General features: G+C 38.6%; 1 protein-coding gene across 1 annotated transcript; it reads left to right on the plus strand.

The window, feature by feature from the left end:
* The first annotated feature begins 546 nt into the window (after positions 1-546).
* Positions 547-2,729, plus strand: LOC149240873 (rust resistance kinase Lr10-like). Its single transcript, XM_089370338.1, has 2 exons — positions 547-1,288; positions 1,621-2,729. The coding sequence occupies exons 1-2, from the start codon at positions 547-549 to the stop codon at positions 2,727-2,729; spliced, it is 1,851 nt and encodes a 616-aa protein (XP_089226464.1).
* Positions 2,730-26,088: the final 23,359 nt, after the last annotated feature.

Here is a 26,088-nt window from a genome sequence, read left to right on the forward strand (position 1 = left end):
AGACTCTTACAGAATCAACTATTATTATAGCATTAAAATTTGAGAATTCCAAGAACTCTTTTCGGCTTCTGTTTGATTTTTCTTTTAACCTTCTCCGTTCAAACTTAGACTTATCTGTCCACATGATTAATACTTGACCTTCTCTGTCCAAAGGATTGATAAACTACTTAACATTTGAGAATTCCATGAACTCTTTTCGGCTTCTGTTTTATTTTTCTTTGAACCTTCTCTGTTCATACTTAAGCTTATATGTCCACATGATTAATACTAAATTCGTTTATAAGTGGTTTATAAATTGCATACCGAACATAAACAACAAACTAAATTCGTTTATTTGGAAATGAATAAAACGAATATGTCTTTAACACAAACAAGATCATGTTGATTTCCTCGTCTGTTATATTCCTTCTCAGAATCATCGCAACCCCGCCTCTGCATCATCATTTTTATTTCTGAAATTCCCAACAACGACACCTCTGCGCCCCACTCTGTTACGTTGATCATTTTTTTACTCCCCAAGATCGAACCCTATCTCTGTCTCTCGCCATGGCAGTATATGCTCCTCGCTATCTTCTTTCCCCTCCTCAACCCCTCTTCTTCCTTATCCTGGCTGCCTGCTGGGCCTCTCTAATTCGCTGCTCGTCATGCTTCGACGCGCAATATGAGTATTGCTTAAATGCTAGGAATTGTGGGATCATGAATATAATGTATCCTTTTGGCGCAGGAAAGCGTGGATGCGGTCACCCTGCCTTTCAAATTAACTGTATGCAGAACGCAACTCCAGTTATCGAAATTCATGGCCGGAGTTACACAATACTGAGGAGGTACTCTGCTCTCGTGTTCGTTATTGTCAGGGGAGAGAACTGCAATTTTTTCAATAGTCCCTTTAGTAATCTTCAGATACACTTATCAGAACATGGAAACGCCTCCTGCTACATTTCGGGTAAAGAGAACCGGACCCTAGATGTGTACAAGTGCATTCGATTCCAAGAACGGGACCCTTTTCAAGATGCATTCGATTCCACAGGAGGGCGGCTCTGGAAATGTAATGCTACCGTCTATTACGATTTCTACAACTCAGGGTATTCGATTCGGGGATGTTCTATGGAACAAGTAGAAGTTGAGGTCGGAAAAGCAGAATGCGTTTCCAATGATACACAGAGAGACAAAGTCTGCAGATCATGTGAAGCAAGTGGGGGGATATGTGGTTACAACATTTCGGACTCAACATCGCCTTTCCTCTGCTACTGCAAGGACGGACTCCGTACACACAAATGTCCCTGCCACGGTAAGCTCTTTTTTATGACGTAATGAATTTATTCTGTGAGCTCAAGCAATCAGGCTACTGTAGGTAAAAGTATCAGTCGTTGCGCACTTGGCTCAAAACATCGAATATTATTTTATGTATATGTGGATCCTTCCCATTCCGTGATAGTTCTTATGGCTATGTTACAGGTCCTCCAAACAAGTCAGCCATTATAATAATAATAGGTAAATTACAATTTCTTTCTTCCAGGTTTCTCCTCTTTACCCCACGCAGAATTGGTTTCTATTATCCTCCTCTTCTGGGTGTGACCAATATCATATTATTCATACATCAATCTCTTCATTCCACCACAGGTTGCTCGGTAGGAGGAGCAGCGTTCACAGCAGTAGCACTAGTACTGTTCTTCACGTTTTATGTGAAGAAAAGGCATCCTCCTCCTGGTAGCTCCGCTTCAAAAGTGGAGAAATTCCTCAAGGAATATGCTTATGAAATGCCAACGAGATATTCATTCTCTCACCTCAAGAAGATTACAAACAACTTTGCAGAAAAGTTGGGAGAAGGAGGTTATGGTGTGGTCTATAAAGGAAAGTTCAGTTCCAACGAAGCTCCAGTGGCCGTTAAGATTCTTGACAGGCATAGACACAGTGAGGTCCAATTCATGAATGAAGTGGGCACCATTGGGCGGGTCCATCATGTTAATTTGGTTAAGCTGTTGGGGTATTGTTTTGAAAGCCCTATAAGCGCACTGGTGTATGAGTATATGCTCAATGGGTCTCTTGATAAGTTTCTGTTTGCCAGAGAAGAGCGCGGGCAGCTATTAAGGTGGGGACAATTGCATTCCATTGCTTTGGGTTCGGCTCGTGGAATTGCATATTTACATCAAGATTGCGAGAAGCGCATCATACACTTCGACATCAAGCCTCACAACATCTTGTTGAACGCAGACTTCGACCCAAAAGTGTCTGATTTTGTTCTGGCAGTGCTTTGTGGAAAGGAAGACGACCATATATCAATGACGGCAGGGAGAGGGACTCCAGGATATGTTGCGCCAGAGGTGTGTGACAGTGATATGGGGCCTGTTACTGATAAATCCGATGTTTATAGTTTCGGTATGCTCTTGCTAGAGATTGCTGGGGGTAGAAAGAATATGGACTTTAGGGTGAGTCGTTCGAGTCAGCAGTACTTTCCTGAGTGGGCTTTCAAGATGCTTCAGAATGAGGAGTTGCAGATGAGATCGCGAGGTGAAATAGAAGGAGAACTTGAAGCAGAAGAGGAGGAGAGGGGCAGGAAGCTGATGACTAAAGTTGGGTTGTGGTGCATTCAACACCAATCCAGGGATCGTCCATGTATGAGTAGGGTTGTTCAAATGTTAGAGGGAAATGGAGACGACGTGGACAACCCACCCACTCCCTTCGATTCCCCCTCGGCTCCTCCTGAAATACCATTAGTGTCTTCTACTTAAAACATTTCTTCAGTCAGTCGCTCCTGATATCGATGCCTATGTGGGACTAGGTTTGAATTTCTGCACTTTGAGTTAATTTGTAAAGTGGGGCTTGCTTTGAATTTATGCATAGGTGCGGATTGATCTTTTCGTCATGAAAAGGTGCAACAAATGTAGGACAACTACCAGTTAATTTCATATTCATTTTTAAATAAAGTTCTTATGGTACGAACTTTTGTAGGATTCCGCTGTAGAATGCTTGCAAAAATGGTTATGTTATTATTAATGGTTCATATTCTTGTTTTGTTCCAATAAAACAAGTCATCTTTTGATGGCACCCCTGCCCTTAACTTTAATTTATGTGACAAATGTTATTCGGAGATTTTTTGATATGTTTGTGAGTTTGGGTAAGCGAAGCAAAACGAATTATCGATTTGCTTTGGGTGTCTTTCCGAACCAAATTTCATCATTGATTTTGATATATTTAAATTTAAAGTTTCTGTCGAAAGAAATTTTGGCTTAATCTTGATGTATATGAAACATGCAACACATCAATCGAGATAAACGTTAGGCTTCTAAATCTATTTTTGCCTTCTTCCATTTTATGTTTATTTCACATTAGACTCGATATTTTGTGCACATTTGGTTGGGTTGTAAGATTGTTCGTATTATATAAAAAGAGTTAAAGTTCTATAAAAAGAGTTAAAGTTCAACGAGTTGTGCTAGTGGTACTTCACTAAGTGTGTGTATATATATAGTAAGCTTGGTGGCTTCTTTCTATTAATTTTCATAAATAAAGCACGTTACATCCCTATATCCATGATTTAGGTGGCCTCAACCTACCTAATGGGAAACGAGGTCTATTGGCCACCTAACTACAAAATAAGCCATCCATAAACACAAAACTAAAAGTTTGTCTAGACGTGCCATATACACCTGAGAGTGTTTGTACCTTCCATGCACTAGATAATTTTAAACTTAATTGCTAATAATTATATAACTATATAAGGACATTAAAAATAAAATATATCAATGCACTGTCACTATTAATCTTCACCAGAGTCGACAGGAGCAAGTTCCTTCGTTGTAGACCCAAGATGCTCAGAGTGTGGAATGCACGAGAAATGTTGCTCGATTCGGCTCAGTCATCCACTCTGCTCCTGCAACTAAAGCAAGATTTTTTCCAATTCGTTCATTAACTCTGTCTTCTCCACATTTCCCTAAGGGCCTTTATGTTAGTTTGGAGGTGATTGTGCACATTAGTTTGGAGGGGACTATTCGATGGCCTTGGCCATGATGCTTTTCATAATCCAAAATAGACGAATGGTCTTCTGATACTGAGTTAATCTCCCTCTTATATAACTTGGGTCTGGTGCTACCTCCTGCGGCTCACCTAGGTCCAGCTGAAAATCTTCCTTGACCCTGGGGATATCCTCCTCCCTCTCTCAAATTAGTAGCTTTACCAGGTTCAAGCTGTTGGCATAGTAGGCTTGAACTGCTGCATCAATCATGCTCGATACTACCTTGTAGCCACAACCCCTCCCTAACGTCCTACAGGAAGAGTTGGGGAGCCTTCCCGAGGCCGAGTCAACATTCCTTTGCCTCCCATGACTTCTGTTTCCCCATCCATTGTTTCTTACCCCCTTTGCTCGATCCATGATTCTTCCTTGGTCTGTCAAGTTCTTTTATCCTACCTTATCTTTCAACTTTACTCTTGCTGAGGGCCGTGGGATGGGAACTCGACCAACCATTGGTCTCGTTCTTTTGATAGACCTACTACAAAGTCAAAGAATACCAGACAAGTAAGAATCTCCTTCCATTTTCTGCTATGGATTGAATACCGACACAGGATTCTTGTGTCCTCATGATTACCAGCCTTCCCCTGCCCAATACAGAATTGGACTAGATAGAATGGAGTGATACCAACAAAATTCAAATTAATCGGCCAAACATTTTTGCTAAGACTTAAGTGGATTCCAAGTTTTTCGCAGGGTTGAGTCCCTCACCCCCTAGACCCTCTGCATAGAAACCTATTATTTGGTGTTTGGGCTTTGGAACTTGGACCTGAATTGAGCAGGGTCAATTTCTCTTTCTCGTCTAAATGCCAAACCCTTCCCCCATCTTTGAACTAATTGTCACTCACACCAAGGAGCCCAACCCAGGGAAAATGTCGCCAAAGTCTCAGACTAACTCTGCAGGACCCCCCCTCTATCCGCTCTAGCAACCCCATTGGAGGGCAACGTTCGTCTTCCCTCATTTCTACTTCTTCTACACTGCGTGCCTCCATCTGTGACAAGAAAATCCCAAATTTCGGACAAGCAATACAATTTTCGTTTGCCCTCCCAGGTACCAGACGAGGTCGTGCCTATGACTACTCAAAAACCCATTACCCCCCAGTGCCGACACAGATAAATTCTCCTCAGAGGGCTCCCTACTCAACTCCATTTTAACTGAATTAGCACGCTTCATATTGAATACATACCAAAGAGTGCTTCCAAAGTTTGCAGACGATGTCTTCCTCTGGGAGCAAGAGACCCTAGGACTCTAATAACCCAAACATTATTCCACCACCACAGGACCTTTCTTGCCCACACTATATGCATACACTTTCGAAATGAAACTATGCGTGCTCCAAATGGCCTTAACTCTTCCCATCTCGCATGCATCACCTCCCACATCCTCGAATTATATTTCAATATTAATTTATATTAAAATATTTTATTCATAAATCACATTGGATATTTATTATATACAACATAATAATTTATTTTAATATATTTGAAGTTTTGTCAATGGATGTTTTTGGATTGGACAACCCATAGTATTTACCCATATGGATGAAATGCTAAAATAAAATATTCTGATGTTGTATATAATAAAATTTCCAATGTGGGTTGGGAATCAAATAAATTAATATTGAAGTATGTTTTAGAGTATATTAATAACAAAAAAATGTTTTAGTATGCGCAAATAAAATAATTCAATGGACATGTTATTTAAAATATTTTATATATATTTAAAAAAAATTATGTATATATCATATAAAGCTATTGAAAAAATAAGTTTTTATCGTTAAAACTTGTGAAATCGTCTTAGTAGTTTACAATTAATCATTTTTTAGGTATATTTTTTTTGTTGACGAAATCCATAAAGAATTTTTGGACTTACAAGTTTAAGTTTTGCAATCTCTATAGCATTCAAAAATACAATTTAAACAATGAAAAATTACATATTGTTTTTTGCACACAAGTTTGCAACTGAATAAATTTGATCCCTCTGAGCTCATGTTAGATCTGTGCTTAAGATGGATCTATGTTGGTTGAGACGAGAGGCTCATTCTACAGCCAAGTGTGAAGCTGTGTATGCATATCCATGCTCAATTTAGAGTTGACACCAGTCTTTCTTAAAATAAAAATAAATATTCTCTAGATATAAAAGTAATGTCAGCTATAACCAACATAGCTCACATTAAAATGGTTTTTGTTATTAATAGATTTTTAAGTATATGTCAATATTAATTCATATTAAAATATTTTATTCATAATTCATGTTGGATACAATTTAAGTGGGCCTAATGGCTAAGAACATGTGTTTACTCCTAAGAGGATACAGACTCAAAAGACTCAAAACGAAAAGGGAGTAGAGTATATATGTCTTCATAGAATTAATAGTCAAATGATGCCTTATCCCATAAACCTTGGGTTCCAGGTTTTGGCAAACCTTGTTATTTGCCATGGTATTTAAAACTTCATATATATATATATATATATATATATTTAAAATGATGTGCATATTATGTAAAATATTTTATATATTATTTTAGAAAATTATGTATATATATGATATAAAGTTATTGAAAAAATAAGTTTTAATGTTAAAACCTGTTATTAATTTCTTCCTTCCCGTCCACATCCAATAATTTTTTTTGGAATTATAAATTTAAATTATATAATCTACCTAATATTCAAAAATAAAATATTTATGTAATAAAAAATACTCGGGTAATAAGTTTTTAACGGCCAACCGACTTTTTCTGGGCGGTGTTAGAGCTTTTTTAATGTGTCAGACACCTGAGATTCAACGTCGACTTCCGAGAAGAAATCGTGAAAATCCGCAGGCAAGGGAAAGCCATAATCAACGCCAAACGACAAAATCCAGTCTGTGGGCTCATGGTTTTGTACAATATTTGGCCAACCCTGTCTTCAACTCTAATAGTGCTGGCCAGTTGGGTTATTATCATAACCATAGACAGCTGGGACCGAGCTACTTCTGTGGGAGTTCCGGCAGGTTTATGACCATGGGTTGTCACCGTTATTCAATGAGCGTGAAACGCGTAGATTTTAGTCGATGAGCATGAAAGGCGTGGTTGTATAAATGTCATTCAAATTTTCAAGTGGGACATATTTAAGCTTTCAATTTTAGACGGTTCAAATCAAATGCAATTTAATTTGGATCTTGATTAGATTATACGTGTCAAAAATCATGTTGCTTTATTATCAATGCTGCTAACACACTCTTGAGCTCTCACTCCATCTACTCAGAAACACATTATAATGACCAAAACATCATTATGATATACTTTTTCTGTTTTACTAATGTGAGATATTCTTTGTCTTAATCTATATATATTATATATGATAAATGTAATCCTCTGTAATTCATATTTTTAAAAAGATTATATATTTAGAAAATTAAAAAAACAAATTTTTTTAATATTTAAATTTAAATAAATATGAATTAAATTTATATTATTAAATTAAATAATCACATTTATAAATTCAAAATTTATTTCAAAGCATTTTCAAGAAATTCAAGGATAATTTATTGGGAGTAAAATATGATGATGAACACATTATCTCCCCAAATTCAATAACCATGTCTATTTAAAATAAAAACTTTAAAACCAATAACCATCTTTATTTAAAACAAAAATTTTAAAATAAATTGCTCGGGATTCAAATCACGCCAATGATTTGTTTATAATTCAAATCACCCCAACCCAAGTTATGATACTGAAGTCTGATATAAAATCCAATTGATCTAGTTGTTACTCAAACACAGATTCTGAATAGTCTAGAATTTGATGTTGGCTTGACATGTAAACACAGAACTCTCCTGGAATTTCAACATAGATTTTGACAAGGATATATATATAAATTTGACTATATGGTCAGTTGAATGTATATAAATTTTAAAAAACAATTTATATTTTCATATTCATTGTAGTTTTTAATTATAGTTAATTAATTGAGGTAGTTATACATATAGGTGGAAGTAGGAAGTATGCATATTTTTACTTTCTTGTTCAAAATAATAGGATAATAAGATTAGAGGGACCAGAGTCTCAAATTTCAAATTTCAGTGTCTAAATAATGTCCATTAGATTTGACAAGTATATTTTAGTAGATCACATTATCAACATTATATCACGCAATTAAATTGAGTGGGAGATATCTCTCCTATTAATATGCAGTAAAAACTAAACTTTAGCTTCAAATGGGGATTGATTTCAATAGTCACAATAGTTTCAAAAGGGGACTGATTTCAATAGTCACACATATAGCTTTCTCTAGATCATAAATTAACTTTGCAATATATCTAGTAAACACTTAACTCTAGCTTCAAATGGGGAATCATTTAAATAGTCACACATATAGCTTTCTTTCCATCATAATGTATGTTCATGATGGTTGAATAAGGTTTAGTTACATTGACTGGGATGAGGTTGCTTATGCTTATGACTATAATTGAATAAGGATGAGTTACATTGACTAGGATGGGGTTGCTTATGTTTATGACTATAATTGAATAAGGTTGAGTTACATTGATTGAGGATGACTATGAGGGAACAAGGTTGAGTAGTCAAATATGGTAAACATATGGTTGACAAAGTTTCATCATGCTCAACTTTTTAAACATTGACTATAAAAGTTGACTTTCTTTGGTTATGTTTGGATAATGTGATTGACTATGTTTGACTATTAATATCAATCAATGGCAATTTTGTTTGACCAAAGTTGAAATCCATTGACTCTCAAACATAGTCAACCACATTAGCAAACCAATATGTTTTAAACCATATTAATATTAATAAACATTTTATTTAAACATTGACTATGGGTGAGCATGACTTAACCATGCATTAACATTGTTGCCAATTATTTGACTCCAGTTGAGTTTGATTTACTATAGTTGTCCATGCCCACCATGATTAAACATTACTGCCTATATTTTGACTATGGTCAATCATGGTTTGACTATGATTTGATTGATCGTGTTTGAAGATTGTTGGACTATAACTGGTCCTTATTTGACCATAGTTGATGGTTAGATACAATTTAACCATGGTTAACCCTAGCCATTCACTCTAGGCCTCCATGATTAACACTTGGAAATGGACCTCTATGGTTAACACTAAGCAAATGGTGTTGGTTCAATGGATTTGAGACCATTAAAAATTATATTTGCAAACATATTGTTATCACAATATTTTTAATATTAATTTAAATGTTGTTATTATTATTATTTTTATTAATAATAATATGTATTAATATTAAAGTTATTAAATATTATTAATAATGTTAATAATAACATTAATATTAATATAAAAATAAATTATTACATAAAATATTATTTTCACATTAAACAAATGACCATTTATGTTACCATTAATGCAATATCATTAATGTAATATTTGTTATAATTAATATAGTAGGGTTGATGTAAAGAAAAGTTAATGCAACAATATTATAACTACTACTCATAATATATTAATATTAATTTATAATATTAATTTTATCAATATTTTTGAGGGAATTTTTTTCTAATAATTAATATTAGTATTATATAACTATTTTTAATATTATATAAGTATTAACATTAACATCAATGTATTTAATGTTAAAATATTGTTATTAATAATAAATATTAATATTATTAACCATTAGTTTAATATAAATTTAAAATAATTATAGAACTTAATTACAATAAAACAAAGCTATAATTCATTTATAAATTTATTTTGATGATGATGATGATGATTAATGTCCACTCAGACCATACTTTGGTCTATCGAACCTAAAGAAACGAATTATCCTCTCAAACCATACTTTGGTTTATCGGACCTAAAGAAACCAATTATTTAGTTTGATTTAAGATTTTATTCTTATACTAAAAATCTTGGAGAGAAGCATCCCGAGCTCACTATAATTTTGACATCGTAACAGCCTAGGAAGGTCAGTGTTGCAACAAAGATTATGAAACTGAGATCTAATGTGGTTGTACGTGGGGCACTCTAGATGGCATATCTTTTCCATCCATGGTGTTCTAGGAACTGCCCAACTACCTGTTTCACTATGGAGCTCATGAGAGTTCGTTCTAATCTCGGTTATACTAATTTTCTTCTTTGAGCTAGGCTCATGAGAGTTCATTCTAATCTCGATTATACTAATTTTCTTCTTTGAGCTAGTTAAGACAGATAGATATTTTGATCTTGTAAAGTGGGATTGATGACCTCCTTATAATATAAAATATTATAAATTGTTTAAATATTGATAATAAAAAATAACAAATATTATTATATTAATAACATAAAAATAATATTATGAAACATGAATTTAATATGAGAATTAAAACTAATATATAACTAAGTTAAGTTAAACAAAAAGTCTTAAAACCTAGTACTATCCTTTTTTTTTAACAAAGTCGGTTGCTTGTATTAGTGGCTGAAAAAAAGATGGGAGTCAGAGCTCCTGAGATACATTAGGTGCTGAAGGAAGCATGGATCAATGGAGTTACAAAACAGATATCTATCCTTGATCCTGCTCCTTCTTGTTCTATTTCTAAAGCTATCTAGACTACTATAGATTCTTACATATTGGAACAACAAAATTAGACATTTGCAAAACATTTTAATCTATTTCTATATGACTGATTTGCCTTGCAGTAGATTCCTTCGGCTTTTCCTCCCCTACTACCTGCTTGGCACTTGATGTGCTTGGGGCTGCATTGTTGCGTTTTTCCATCATATATTTCAAGATTGAGATTGACTCTTCCGTGTGACTGCATCTATTTGATAAATGGCTGAACTGTTCATGGAGTGAAGCGACTCTGTGCAGGAAGAGGTCTATTTCTGCACGATATTTGTCATTGAGAATGCGATTCTGATCTTCGATTCTATTTTCCAGAATCCTCTGCTGGTTCTCTAGAACACGCTGCTGAGCCCTAACTTCTTCTAATTTGACTTGAAGGTCCGCACAACGTAAGCAGTATTCGTTGCGCGCCATAACTTTTGTTGTAGCGGGAGAGAATAGAAGACAGAGGCGTATAGATAATGGATGTCCAGATGAGGAGTTCACAACGTGAGATACTGAGTTTTTCGGAGCCAAAAGCAACTGAAGAGAGTCGGAGAGCGACAGCACACAGAGATATTCTAAGAGTCCAGAGCCCACAGGGAGACAGAGTCGAGGGAGATAGAGTGATGCTCTGACAGGGGCGAGAGCGATAGAAGGATAGCTGCTTGGAAATACTATCAACAGAGGCCAACCTGGGAGAGGGCAACAGTGGAACGAGGAGGAGAATGCCCAGAAAAATTCCAAAGGTCTCAGATCCTCTTGACAACAAAGGCATGGATATGAACGAGAAAGAAAAAAATAGAATGAGGCGATGAAGAAAGGAGGGGGGAGGGGACATATAAAGGAAGGCTGAAGAGAGGGAAAGCAGAAGGAGGGAAAGCCAGTCATGGGAGAAATGAGAAAATCTTGAGGGAGGTGCGAGGAGATCGGAGACCAATCTTGGGAAGCCCGTGGGGCAGGACTGAGAGGATAGGTGCCGGCGGGACTGATCAGAGTGACAAGATTACAAGGCAGACCAAATCTTTGCCACATCCTTCTGAAGATTGTGATTTTGTGGAAAACCTGAGAGACCTGATTCCGATCCTGTCTAACAGTGCTGACCAATTTGGTACTGAGTTGAATAATATGGTTCATGGCAAGGGCTGGTGGGTTTCCTCGGTGTTGCAGCGCAAGTTTCCAGGTGACCTTTTACATGCTCTATTTGCATAGTCGTCGGCCTACTTGTTGAGATTACAGAGGATATGGTAGTATTGTATATCCTCCATTGTCTGATGCAGCAATTGATTGTGCTTGTTGATCTACTGAAGAAGAATATTGGGTGAATCCTTCTGGTGGACCATGAGGCGGATGACAACGGAAGAATCCCCAAAGATCTTTGCCGATCTTATCCCCATTTTGTTTAACTGAGTTAGCCCCTGATATAGGGCTAACGCTTCAGCTCTATTGTTCGAAGCCTTCCCTAGACCCCACTCATAATGGAGGATGTGTTCCCCATTGGCGTTGATGATCAGTCCCCCTGCTCCAGCTATGTCGGGATTTGACTTGGATGCCCCATCGAAAAAAAGATAAAAGTAGTTGCAATTTTGGATCCAGTTGGCGAACTCCTCCTCTTTTAATCTGATTTTCCATGAGCTGATTTCTACCCTACTCTGTGCCTCCTTCATGCTGCTTTTCTACGCATTGTAGTTTTTTTCCATTATGTAACTTATGAAATCTCGTTCTTCCACACTGTACTTTGTTGCATCTATATTCCCTATAGTCTTGACTGAGATAGTTTCCAGGGCGAGACTTTTAGCCTTGTTGCAAATAATTCTTGTTGCTGAGCTCTTGTCTTGAAATTTCTTTTGATTCCTTGCTAGCCAGATTCGCCATAGCAAGGTGTAAGGGAGAGTGTTCCATACTCTCCTCACCAGATTACTCCTTTTTTCTTTCTAGGGGTAGCATTTTCTCCAATTGTAGATTGCCTCAGCTATGGATTGCTGAGGGTTCCAAGGTAAATTACTTGTGGTAGACAACCTTTTCCAGCAATCAATTGCAAAGGGACATTCTATGAATAGGTGGTGCATAGTTTCTTTGGCGTTGCAGCAGTTGGGGCATCTGGAAGGGCCGTTGATGCCTCTTTTTTTAAGGTTCTCCGCTGTTGAGATTTTACCTTTTAGCAGAAGCCATATAATTTTTTTTATTTTTGGAAGCGCTTCTGATCTCCAGACTATTTTTCAGTGGTTCCATAAATTCATGGGGAAGGTGTTGTTGCATAAAAATTGGTGGCCTGCTTTGACTGTGTAGCTTGTTCCAGTTGAGTCCCAACGGAATCCATCCCTCTCATTTTTCTTGATGGGAGCTTTATTGTGCAGGAGGGTCTGAAGATAGCTTAGATTGGGCTTTAATTCGCTGGGAATTTCCGGGAAGGTCCATCCTGTCCAAATATGGGAGAAGGGATCCCAGCTGGAAATTTGAGCCAGGTGATGGATACCCCTGTTGTTAAGGAACTTAATGATGGGATTGGCTTCCTTATGCATGTTTATGGGCTGTTGTCCTAGGATTCTATCTGTTCCAATGTTGATGCTATCTCCCCCCCTGGAACATTAGAAATATTTTGGATCATAAGCGGGAGGGCTTTTTTGCATAACCGCCAGATTTTATAGGAGTCCCTGTTAGGTATATTGGATTCGAAGAGTTGTTTCCTGGGCAAGTTGAGGTATTTAGTCTCCAGCACCCTTTTCCACCACGATGAAGGTCCTATTACAAATCTCCATACAATTTTCACACCAAAGGATAGATTCAAGAACTTTGGCGATCTAATACCTAGGCCTCCTCTTTCTTGAGTTTGGATGACATGTTTCCAGCTGACTAAATTAAACTTGCTTTTGTCATTTTTCCCTCCTTGCCAAAGGAAGTGGCATAAAACAACTTCCAATTTGTGATGGAAAATGGCAGGAGCATGATAAAGGGAGAAACGATATAGGGGTAGAGAGGTGATACCTGACTTGAGGAGAATAAGGCGGCCTGCTGGGTTGAGCCACAATGAACCCCATTGCTACACCTTCCTCTTTACCTTGTCAATGATTTCATTCCAGGTTCCAACCTTCAAAGGACCTTGACTCACTGGCATACCCAGATAAGAGAAGTGGGTCCAATCCAGATTGCATGTGACACCAAATATATTTGCAATGCTGTGGATAACCTGATTTGAAGAGTTCCATCCATATATATAGCTTTTGAGTTGGTTGACCAATCCTCCAGAGTACCCCATAAATTGATCCAAAAGTTTCTTGAATCGCCTTGCTATTGTGGTGGAGGCACCTCCAATTAACAGGGTATCATCAGAAAACTGTGAATGATTGATGTTCTTGGCTCCACTCCCGAATTTGATACCAGTTATAAGGCCCACTCTCTGATTATGGTCTAGAGCTCGACTGAAAGATTCTTCCATGAGAATGAAAAGATAGGGGGAGAGGGGACAGCCCTGTCTCAGACCCCGGGAAGACTGGAATGCTTCACCAGGTCTGCCGTTGATCAGGGGGGAAATCCAGGGTCCAGAGATGCAAGCAACGATAATGTTAATGAAGGGTATCTCAAATCCCATCTTTTTTAAGACAGAAATAAGGAAAGAGTGCCTAACTCTGTCGAAGGCATTTTCTAGGTCAAGCTTGAGGACAAATCCTTTTTCCTTCCTGGATAGGCTTGAATGAATGGCTTCTTGCACAAGGAGGATGGAGTTAGTGATTTGCCTGTTAGGCAAGAAGCCTCCTTGATTTTCAGAGATCAAGGAGGGAAGGAGGGGTTTAAGTCTACTGGCTAGAATCTTGGACAAAATTTTGTAGGAGTTGCAGAGGGAGATGGGTCTGAATCTGGAGAGAGAAGAGGGTCGGTTTTTTTTGGGGATGAGGGCAAGGAAGGTGGCGTTGGTGTACCCTCCAACTTTCCCTTTTCTTTGAGCCCATCGAATCATCTTGACCAGGTCTTTTTTTATAAGATTCCAGAACATCCTATAGAAGCAAATGGAGAATCCATCAGGTCCTGACGCCTTATCAAGATGCAGATTCCAAATTGCTCTTTTGATTTCCTCTTCTTCAATTTCCTTGTTGAGATTGTCATTCATTTCCTTTGTGATTCCTTTGGGTAAATGCTGGAGAAAATCAGAGTAGTCTTCTTCCCCTTTGGTTTCAGTTAAGAGGTCTCTATAATGCTTGGAGGCAGCTTTCCTTATGGTTTCTTGGGTGCTGTGCAGATTTCCTTCATTATCCAAGATTGTGCTGACATTATTCCTGAGATTTCGAGCAGTGGCTTGTTTATGAAAGTAGGCTGTATTCTTGTCTCCTTCTTGGAGCCATAATTGTCTGGATTTTAAGCACCACTTGATTTCTTCCTCTCTATTAATGTGACTCAACTGTGTGTATAGTACATGTTCTTGCTCCTTGGTTTGCTGCGTTAGGCCATGTTCTTTGATCCTTACTTGCACACTCTCTAAGTCACTCTTGATTTTCTTTTTGACCTTCTCTGGCTCTTGGTAATTTTCCTTAGCCCATTCCTTTATAACCTGTTTGACTCTTTTTAGTTTGGTTTCGCAGATGAAGCCTGGCGAGCCTTCTACATGATGGTTCCAAGTTTTCTGGACGATGTCTCTAACTGCTGGAATCCAATTCCAAAGGGGACTGTATTTAAAAGGGATTGGCCCAAGGGGGCAATGGGTTTCTAGAGTGAGAGTAATGGGATAATGATCAGAAGCTGAGGTATTAAGGATGTTGGCGTATCCTACAGTGAAGGATGAGAGGTACTCAATGTTGACTAAGAATCTATCAAGCCTTTCCATTATGTTACCGGTGCCAACCCTTCGGTTACTCCATGTATACCTGCGATTTTTGGGCACGACATCAACTAGCTCATGTTCCTGAGCGATGGCCTCCAGACGACCTCTGAAGGGATCTGGAGTGAAGGATCCTCCCCTTTTTTCATTGGCGTGCAAGACCAGGTTGAAGTCACCTGCTACTATTATGTTTGTATTTGTCTCCTCACCGATGCTTGTCTTCAAATCGTTCCAGCAAACTTCCTTATCTTTGTAATGGTTGGGGACATAAACATTGTATATGATTACTGGATGGCTGCCTGTTTTGCTGTCAAGAGCGGTTCTGATCCAATTCTGGTGGAGATTAGTTGAGGTGCAGTTCCATTTACTGTTGTCCCAGAGGGTGACAATTCCTCCGGAGGCTCCTCTTGAGTCACTGATGCTTCCTAAATACTGTTTCTGCTGTTCTAATTTTTTTTTTCATTTCCTACTGATCTTGTTTTGTCTCCTGGATCAACATAATTTCTGGTTTTTCACTGTGAATTAGGTCTCTGAGAGCAGTAACTTTAGAGGGGTGCCCTAAGCCCCTGCTATTCCAAGATAGGATTTTCATCATTATATATTGGGCATGCAAAGGGGTGCTCACCTCTCTTGATCTTTGTGGCTTATCTCTTTCTCTTGATGCCCCAAAATGAAGGATTCAATTGGGGTTTGAGTGCCCATGGCTATGTCTTTCTGGGCATTCTCATCCCTATGTTGTTTAGCTGATTTTCTGCCCGGTCTCTATTTTTTATAAGTGTCGCTGGTTGCTCCATGTTCTTTCTAAGAGCTTCTAGTAATCCTTGAGTGAGGAGGATCGATGGGGGGCTGAGATGAGGCAATCTGGGATGGATGGGGGTCAGATGGCTCAGAAGGAGGATCTTCAAGGGGGGATTCAAGTGAGGAGAGGACAAGAAAGGGGTTGGAGGAGGAGGGAAGAGGCGGATTAGGCGGAAGAGGAACAGAAGGAGAGGGGGAGGAAGAGAGAGGCCGAAGAGCTGAAGTTCCAGGGTTATTAGACTCCAGGGGAGGCTTGGAAGGAGGAGCTGATTTCTTCTTTTTGACTGTTTCCCAGTGACCTTCCTGCTCGTCGCTCTCTGCATTAACAAGTTTAGTACATCTATTAGCAAAGTGTCCGTACTCATGACATACCTTACATTTAAATGGTATCTGCTCGTAGTCCAGTTGCTAGACATGGCTCCAATCGTCCACTTTCAGCTTTATTGTTTCGGGCAATCCTCTGCCTAGATCCACTTTGACACAGATCCTTGCGCAGGCTTGCATGTTGTCATTCGGCTTGCTACGGTCGATATATTTGCCAACAGCATTCCCTATCGCTCGAACAGACTCATCTCCCCAGCAATAGAGAGGGAGGTGAGGAAGACGGACCCAGACCAGAACAGCACTGGGGATGTCCAGTTCTGGGTCAAAATCTGGGGTCCGTTTATTGAGGTAAAGGCCTCTGGAGTCCATGAAGTATAGCCCGTTCCTGAAGATCAAATCCTTGTCCTCTTTGGATTCGAAATGGAATGTATAGTATCCTTTTCCACAAAACCTAATTGATATTTTCCCTTGGATTTTATCTGACCAGTTTCGTTCAACCCATCTTTGGACTGTTCTTGGAGATGGCCAAAGGCCTAAGAATTGTCCTATGAGACCTTTTTGAGCAAGAGATAGTGCTGCCATGCGAGGCAAGGTTGGGGGCAGCTGAACTTCCTGAAGAACATCTAACTTCTTTACAAATTTCGTAATCGCGGGTCGGGGGCGCTGAGGAGGAAGAGATTTCACAAGATCTGCAAATGCTTTCTGAGGATCGGGGTTCTCCCGAGGAGAATCAGGGAGGGCCATGGTGAGGGCCAAGGCCCAGGCCGCCGCGGTGCAAGGAGAAGGTTGATCAGGGATGCTCAGGTCAACGGGCGCGCACGCAGCAACTCTTTAAAATCTCTGCATAAAACCTAGTGCGCTTGTAATAAACACTAAAATTAATAAACCTAAAATAATATTATTATATTGTAAAATGTATTAATTTTAATATTATTATATTATAAAATACGTTTATAATAATATTATAAAATGTAATAAAATTAATTTTATTATATTATAAAATATATTTATTTTTCTAATATAAAAGTGTCCATTAATATTTAAATTTACTTATATAAAATTTATTATTATTATAAATCTAAAACTTAAAATAATAATAAAATTAATATTATTAGAATCTAATTTTAAAAAGTAATATTATTAAAAACTATATAATGTTGCTAAAACATATATTGATAATTTATTAGGCGGATGATCACATTTGTGTAAAGATGATGCACTAAATGCCATGATCCATGTGTCAATGAGGGAGTAAAGAACCTATATTGATGATTGACTAGGCAGTTGATCACATTTATGTAAAGATGATGCACTAAATGCCATTATTCAGGGGTCAATGAGGGAGTAAAGAATTTCTTTAACTAGATGCAATCAGCCTAATGTTAACAACAAAGCATAACAATGATATATAATTCAATATACTTGAATTTAGTTATTATCAATTTAAGATATAAAAACATGATTGAAATATGCAATGAAGATATAATTTGAAAGTCCATTAATAAATTTACGGGAGATAACCTTAATATGTTTAACATTTTTCACTTTCAATAATAGAATTGAAATTTTAATTAAGTAAAGATTAATCAAACCACTTTGAATAAGAAAAACATTTTAATAATTAAAATACATAAACTATATAGCTAGAATAATTTAAATTTATAATTTCTACCAATAAAATAAATAAAATATATACATTTCACAAACAATAAATAAATAAATAAATATATATATATATATATATATATTTCCACGTAATTTACAAGATAAAAAATTTACAATACAAAACCAAAACCAAATTTAAAAATTAGAGAATAAGCTAAAATGGAACCATTGGTAAACAATGCACTAAATTCAAACCACCCATAAACAATCAACTAAATTCATTTATATGAAAATGTGTTTTACAATGAATAATTAACTAGAGGTACGATTAAGAACTGGCAAAGTTTGTTGGACCGGGTTCGAAAAAGGTTAGATACTTGGACCTTTAGATTGCTGAATTTACCGAGTCGAATCGTTTTATTGAAATCTGTCTTATTATCTATCCCAATTTATCACTTATCGATTATGGCTGCTCCAAAAGCAGTCTGTGGTAAGATGCGAGAAATCTTCCGGAAATTTTTATGGGGTGGTCCCAAACAGCAGCGGAAATGGCCGCTGGTATCATGGAAGAAGGTAAGTATGCGGAAAGAGGAAGGGGGTCTGGGTGTGCGAGACCCGGAAATTATCAATAACATCCTTGGCGCAAAACTCTAGTGGCGGTGGGTTCAAGGTGGAGACGATGTTTGGAAACGAATATGGCAATATAAGTATCGAATGCCTCAGCACCCTAGGGAACGATTGCATGTACAGGACCACCCTAGGGGTTCACAGATTTGGGATTTTGCCAATCGAAATAAGGCTATAGTGCAGGACTATGCTTTTTGGGAAATCCGTGATGGAAACTCTGCCCGCTTTTGGGAGGATAGTTGGCAACAATGGAGCATTTTGAATAGATTACCATGTTTGCAAGATATACAAGATATAGCGCAAAGAAGAGGGCTGTATTACGTTAAAGATTATTGGAAACATACGTACCAATCAGATCTATGGCGAGAATGGAGGCGACCGGATGAATGGATGGATACTCTTGGACAAGAGGCACGTCAATCTTTTGATCGGATAATAGAAATGAGGAAAATTAAAATTCGAGAAGGCACTGATATCCTGCGATGGGGTAAGGCAATGGTTGGAATGTTTACGGTTAAGGAAGCATATTATTTGGCTACGAAGGAGGATAGACCGGCGGAACAGGTTGACTGGAAACAACTTTGGGGCTGTAAATGGTGGCCCAAGGTTACTTGCTTTGCTTGGTTGGTGTGTCGAGGGAGGATCCTCACCTGGGATCAAATGCAAAAAAGAGGTATGATAGGTCCATCCCGCTGTCATCTCTGTAATGCAGCTTTCGAAACCCAAGAACATTTGCTGAATCACTGTATGTATACTTTAAGTCTTTGGGAGGAGATCCGAGTACTTTTCGGCAGGACAAGGAGGGATCCTGGTAGTATACGAAATACACTCTTTCATTGGGGCAAAGGGAATTTCCAAAGCCCTGTTGTCAGACGACTTTGGAACCTTGCTCCTGGTTTTCTCATTTGGGCAACCTGGAAAGAAAGGAATAGACGATTTTTTCGGGATACTTCTTGGCCGCCACAGCAGCTTTGGGAGCAAATATGCTGCTCTTTGAAAGAAACGGTTTTGGCAGCAGCTTGGGATGAAGAGGACTGGCGTTTGACTCCGGAGGAACAGCGGATTATACTCCAACTCAATTTGGATTTCCAAATGCTTTATCCCAGGCCTGACCGCCAATTGAAGCGAGAAGTACTAAGTCCCAACCATTACCGAATGCCTGGTGAAAGAAGATTGAAGCTTAATTTCGATGGCGCGTCTAAGGGTAACCCGGGGCAAGCAGGCTTTGGGGGTCTGTTCAGGGATCATAATGGTCATACAAGATGGCTTTTTGCTGAAGATGGCGGAGAGATGACAAACAATGAAGCAGAACTCTGGGCGGTTTTTCATGGTCTCCGAATAGCAGTTCGACAGGGTTACATGGGTTTAGAGATAGAGGGCGATTCACTTATTACTGTTGATATGTTAAAGAAGTTACGAAATGGTAAGAGCTGGGCCTTTGTGTCAAAGAGTTGGCGGACAACTGCGATTTTGCAGGATATTGAACTCCTCCTACGTCGGGTTGAATATCTTTTGATTACTCATGTGCTACGGGATGGCAACCGCGCAGCCGACCTATTGGCTAATTGGGGGGCTGGAGGGCCAAATAGACGAATGGATTGCAGCTGGGCATCGGTACAAAATGACCCCAGCTGGCATGACTTACATAACATCCTGCATCAAGATCATGCTGATGCGGTTGCCTGGCAGAGGCGCTCAACGCAATGATTTCAATCTCCATCGAATATGATGTTACAACGACCTCCCACAGGTGCCATCACACATACGGGCAGGTTAATTTGTAGACGGAAGGACAGAGCATTCAAGACAAGATCATATTATCCAGCCTTTTGATTTAATATGGTTAATGATAGTACTAAGGAGAGCATGCCACCAAGAGGGAGATTACGATTCCCAAGCGACCATTGGGTTAGGGTACCAAGACGACGTGCATATTATGATGGCGAAGTATCCCCATTATCCTTGTTTGATGGTGGTGTTTTAGGCAGAGCAATTAATGATTTAGATCGATCGTGGTGGGCTTGTTTAGCAAGGTGGCAGGATCTCGGGCCCTCTACCATTGCATGCAGTCTCTTTAACTTTCCTCTGCATTGTATAACTGATAGCCATTTCATAGTTCAATTCTATCAGCCCGGCGTCTTTAAGGTGATGGAGTATCAGGGGCGCGGAGGTAGGCTTACGCGTAGTCAAACGGCCAACTTCATGGAGAAGGGCAAAAGCCCTATGGGGGATACCATGAAGAAGGCGTTTATTGATATTCAGGGGAATTCGGATGAGGAATTGGAGAAGCCGAGGGTTTCTGCAGAGGCTGCTCCTCGCGGCGGAGGGAAAGGGAAAGTGGGTATTCGGAGGCCACCGATGTGTACTGTGGAGAATAGTGAGGATGACAGTCAAGAGTGGAGTGATGTTGAACGAGGGTGTCGTGGGGTAATGCGAGGAAGAGGGTCACAGCGAGGGAGAGGTCGCCCAGCAGGTCGTGGTGGTGGGGGACGTAGAAGCGCAACTCAGTTGGATGATCTTGGCGAGGGGGCTGCCACTGAGGGCCGACGATATAAACGGGGCAAGAAGGATATCAGGCATCGACTGCAGGAGGCAGAAGCTGCATATGTCACAGATACTCATCCGGATATTCGCACGATGATTGAACAAATGGAAGATGAAGCTTTGCAGGGTTATTCAGAGCCTGAGATGGGCGATTGGGAACAATGCTTACCTGATCCTGGGCATACCCGTGGCAGACGGTCACTTTACAAACAGTCGTTGCACGTGTACTGGGGGATGAAGAGGTTACTAGCTAAAGCCATGGAACAGGTGGCTCTTGAGATGGCGGAGTTGATTCAGGGCATTCCCACCATGAAGAAAGAGTTGAAAAATATTCAGATTATTCTTATGATGCAAGAAAAGAAAATGGATGACATTGTGGCGCTGTTACAGACGGGCGGTTTGGGGGTTAAGCTGGAGAAGGAGAGGTTGCCGACGAAGGAGCAAGAGGTTCCGTTGCAGTAGACCCAGTATTAACAGCCATGTTTGCAGTAGTGCAGCAGTTTTTTAATCTGCTTGGTTCTTTCCTGTTTTGTTTATATATATCCTGAAAGTCAAGGACTCTGACTTAGTAGTAAGCTTAGCTGTTTATATCGCATGGATAGAAAGACTGGTCATCTTTTGTTTTTGGATGGCTTTCAAACATTTCAGATGGTTAGCCTGGTTTCCCTTAAGGGTGGGCGATGACCTGTCCATATTATGTATTTGTCCAATGTTTTTATAGTAATGGAAATCGAGTACCGCACTAGCTTACAAAAAAAAAACTAGAGGTAGGACATATAATGAATAATGAAATTTCGTTCAGATTGATTTAAATAAAAATTTTAAAAATGAAAATTAATCTAAATAACTATATAAAATATTTAAATAATATAAACTCATAAAAAAATTTGCATATAAAAAAATTGATTTGCACTTGAAAATATTAAATCCCTCTTATTTTACAGCACGAAAAAAAGCTATATGATTGTATTATATGCATCCAACATATATGTACAGTGATTCATATGGGGACCTTCATATATGGCTATATATAGAGGATCAAAACCACATGGAGAGAAAGGATTTTAGGAGCCATATCAGATCTGAAATGGATAGGACATATGAATAAATATTGCTAGTAGGTCCTATGCACAGAATGTTAATTCAAAAGTCGGTCCCATATGCCAAAAATTTATGAAACAAAAAACAACATAGGAGTCAAATGTTGAGGAGAATAGAAAGTCATACTAGATAGACTTCACAATATAGAAAATTATGTACCCGACATGGAAAAGTCTTGAATCTGATGAGAGATGTTGTCCACTGTTAATTGCATCCTCCATATACCCTATGGAGATGATAGCCCCTGTTTTGATAAAGCATCTGCCCTCCGGTTTTTATCCCTGGCAATGTGGGAAATTGTGTAGTCCTTTCTGGTGCTCCACAAATCCTCAATCCCGTTCAACCATCCAGAGAGGTGGATATTTCTAATGATATGTTTAGACAAAACATGATAGATGATAACATTCAAATCTCCAAATATATGGAGTTTTTGTATGCCAAGGAAGTCACTTATAGATAGGAGTCCGATCAAGGCCATGACTTCTACTTTATTGTTAGTTCCAGCTCCACTGTTCCAATGGATGTCATAAACTTGACCTTCCTCAATGATAATGAAAACTCCACACGCACATGTTCCATGTTGAGCAGCTCCGTCAAAATATGCACAAGGAAAACTAGAGGTCTCCTGGGACTGTGTTTGCCTTCCATGCCTGACTTTGGATTGGCGAGGTCATCCTATCGCGTTATACAAGCAAAGGATAGATTCGAATACGGTTGATTATGGATCCCTTATGGAATTGAAAATAATCCTGTTGCGCCATTTCCATATGGCCCAGATAGTTAACAGTGGAATGGGCCTCCATTTGATATACATATTAATCCATCCTATCAAGGCCTCAATGATAGAAGGAGTACTGACGTTGGCAAAACCAAAATGAGCAGCTAGGTTTTGCCAAATCAACTGCGTTTGAGGACATTGTAGAAAAATGTGCAAATTGCTCTCAGAATTTGATCTACATAGGGGGCATATGGCTAACCCACACCAATTCCGCTTTTGGAGATTCTCCCAAGTGAGGTTCCTGTTATGAAAAACCAGCCAAGAAAATATAATGATTTTTATGGGGCATCCTGTTTTCCAAAAAGCTACTAGAAAAATATTATTAGATTGTGTCCGATGCTGATAATAATAACTGGAGATATATATGCTTTGCATGAACTATTGGTGAGCCACCGAGACCATTCCGAATGAGGGAATCCTGGTCTGACGAGCGAAAAATGCCCTGCGCTCACATTGCAGTAATGATGGAATTCCATTGTGTTTCCAGAACTCTGGTAAGTTGCATTTCTGTTGCAGATTTCCATATAGGAACAGCTCCATCCCATTTTTGAGTGACGTTGGCCCAAAAGAAGAAACCCCTGTTGTGTAAAGCTCTCAAAAGCTAGGTGGAAATATTGATCTTTTCTTCCTCACCTACAAAAGCATCTATGCCAATAATAATATTAGATCCAGACTGAAATTTCTAGATCAAATTTTTCCTGAAGAAAGGCTCCATTCTTTGAAATCCTCTCCATATAGATGAGGCATTGGAGGATCCAATATTGCACCGTCTATACCAATATGTCATATCCTGATTGTCCATATACTTATCTCTAATGGCCTTGCTCCAAAGAGATTCTCCCATAATCACTTTCCACATGGTTTTATAGAGAAGAGCTCTTCTAAATGTGTGCAGATCCAATAAACCCCAACCTCCCATATTTTTAGGCCGAGACAGCTTCGAAAGCTTAGTCAAGTGGAATTTTTTCTTATCCTTCTGTCCTCCCCATATAAAATTAGCAATCATTCTGTTAAGACAATTGATAATAGTTGAAGGGATAAAGAAGAGGTGTGCCCAATAAACCATGATTTGTACCAACACAGCTTGAGACAGAATGGTGTGACCCCCTAAGGATAAGCATTTGTATTCCCAAGCAGCTATTTTCTTATAGAAATGATCCGAAATCCATGACCAATCAACCACTCGGTATCCCACAGGTTTCAAATAAAATCCCAGGTATTTCAAACCATGCCAAATGGGTAGAGCTTTTATATTAAAAAGGCCTGTTAGAAATATGATAAGATCTCCATTTATATTTTCAACATGAAAGGATGATTTTACATCATTAACATACATGCCGGTGGCTTTTTGAAATCTCCCCAAGATTTCATGAAGACATATCCATGTAGTTCTGCACAACAAAGCTGATAATAGAATGTCATCAACAAAGAAATTATGCGAAATGAGGATGTTCTTGCATATAGGGAGAGGCTTACATCTGTTTTGCTGAATCGCTTTCTTAATATATAGGCTTAGAGAATCCATTACTAAAATGAAGAGATGTGGCGACAGAGAGCAGCCATGTCGTAAGCCCCTGGCTGCTTTGAAGAATGAAGTTGGGACTCCATTAATGAGGATTGCATAATTGACTTCCACTACACAGGCCATGATCCATCTAATGCATCTGAAATCTAGGCCGATCGTAGCCAGTAGGCATCGAATGACGCCCTAGTTCACACAATCATAAGCCTTTTTAAGATCGATTTTCAAAAGAGCAGCTTCTATTTTTCTGTTATGCATTGAGTGTAGGCATTCTTGGGTGAGAGCGACCGCATCTAATATATTCCTATCCTTTAGAAAGTTGTGTTGTTCTTGAGACAGATGTATAGATAAAATGTTCCGAATTCAGATAGCAATAATATTTGATATGATCTTGTATAGAACATTGCACAATGAAATTGGTTGATAATTTGAAAAGGTGGAGGAGAGATTCTTCTTAGGAATTAGAGCGATATAAGTTGATGAAATGTTTTGGCTTATGAAACCCTGCAGTCTTGATTCCTCAACCATATTTAGAATATTCGTCTTAAATAAATTAAAGAAGTGGATGAAGAAATCAATGGTCCACCCGTCCGATCTAGGGCACTTGTCTTTCTGAAATGATTTCATTGTTGGCAATAATTCCTCTTCAGAAACTTCAGCAAATAGAGCTCTGTTTTGATTTTCATCAAACGTAGTGGGATATGGGTCTATTCCCCATAGAATATCTTCTATGTCACAAACAGAATTCTTGCTGTATGACTTTTTGAAATACTTCACAGCTTCTCTAGAAATGGCCTCCTGTGAGGAATGTGTATTTCCTTCCTCGTCCTTGATATCCCAAGTAGTGTTTGCTTCCCTCTTCTTATTTGCAAACCTGTGAAAAAACTTCGTATTTTTATCACCTTCTTTGAGCCATAACGCTCGACTCTTGAGCCTCCAAGTGGCCTCTTCAACCTCTAATAACTTCTATTTTCTTTTTTCTAAGTCCCATATACTTTTTCTAATACAGGATGACATGGAGGGATATTTAAAATGAGTTGATAAATGCACCAATTTTCTACATATATCCTTCAGTTCCTTTCTATTGGATGTTGATTTCTCCTTCTGCCATTTTTTGACCTTTTTCAGAAGAGATTGCAGATGGTCAAGAAAGCACCGAGATGGGTCATTATACTGCTTGGGAGAGTGATTCCAAATATCATTTATAAATTTGTTGATATTTTCATCAGCAAGCCATGTACGATTGAATTTGAACGGATATCCAAACCTGCAACCAACATGATTCCAATGAATAGAAATTGGTTGGTGATCTGATATAAAAGATGGAATGATATTCATTGTAAGGGAGCCAAATTTTTTAATTAGATTTTCATGTAAGAGGAATCTGTCAAGTTTTTTTGCCAGAAATGAATTATTAGACC

This window comes from Pinus tabuliformis, chromosome 8, assembly GCF_031772625.1.
Source record: "Pinus tabuliformis cultivar Carrire ecotype Pingquan chromosome 8, CPIR1, whole genome shotgun sequence".
NCBI classification, from domain to species: domain Eukaryota; kingdom Viridiplantae; phylum Streptophyta; class Pinopsida; order Pinales; family Pinaceae; genus Pinus; species Pinus tabuliformis.

Coding starts and splice junctions, on each gene's coding strand:
- LOC149240873 (XM_089370338.1), top strand. CDS start 547: ATGGCAGTATATGCTCCTCGCTATCTTCTTTCCCCTCCTCAACCCCTC. Junction 1,289..1,620: donor ACACAAATGTCCCTGCCACG/GTAAGCTCTTTT, acceptor ATTCCACCACAG/GTTGCTCGGTAGGAGGAGCA.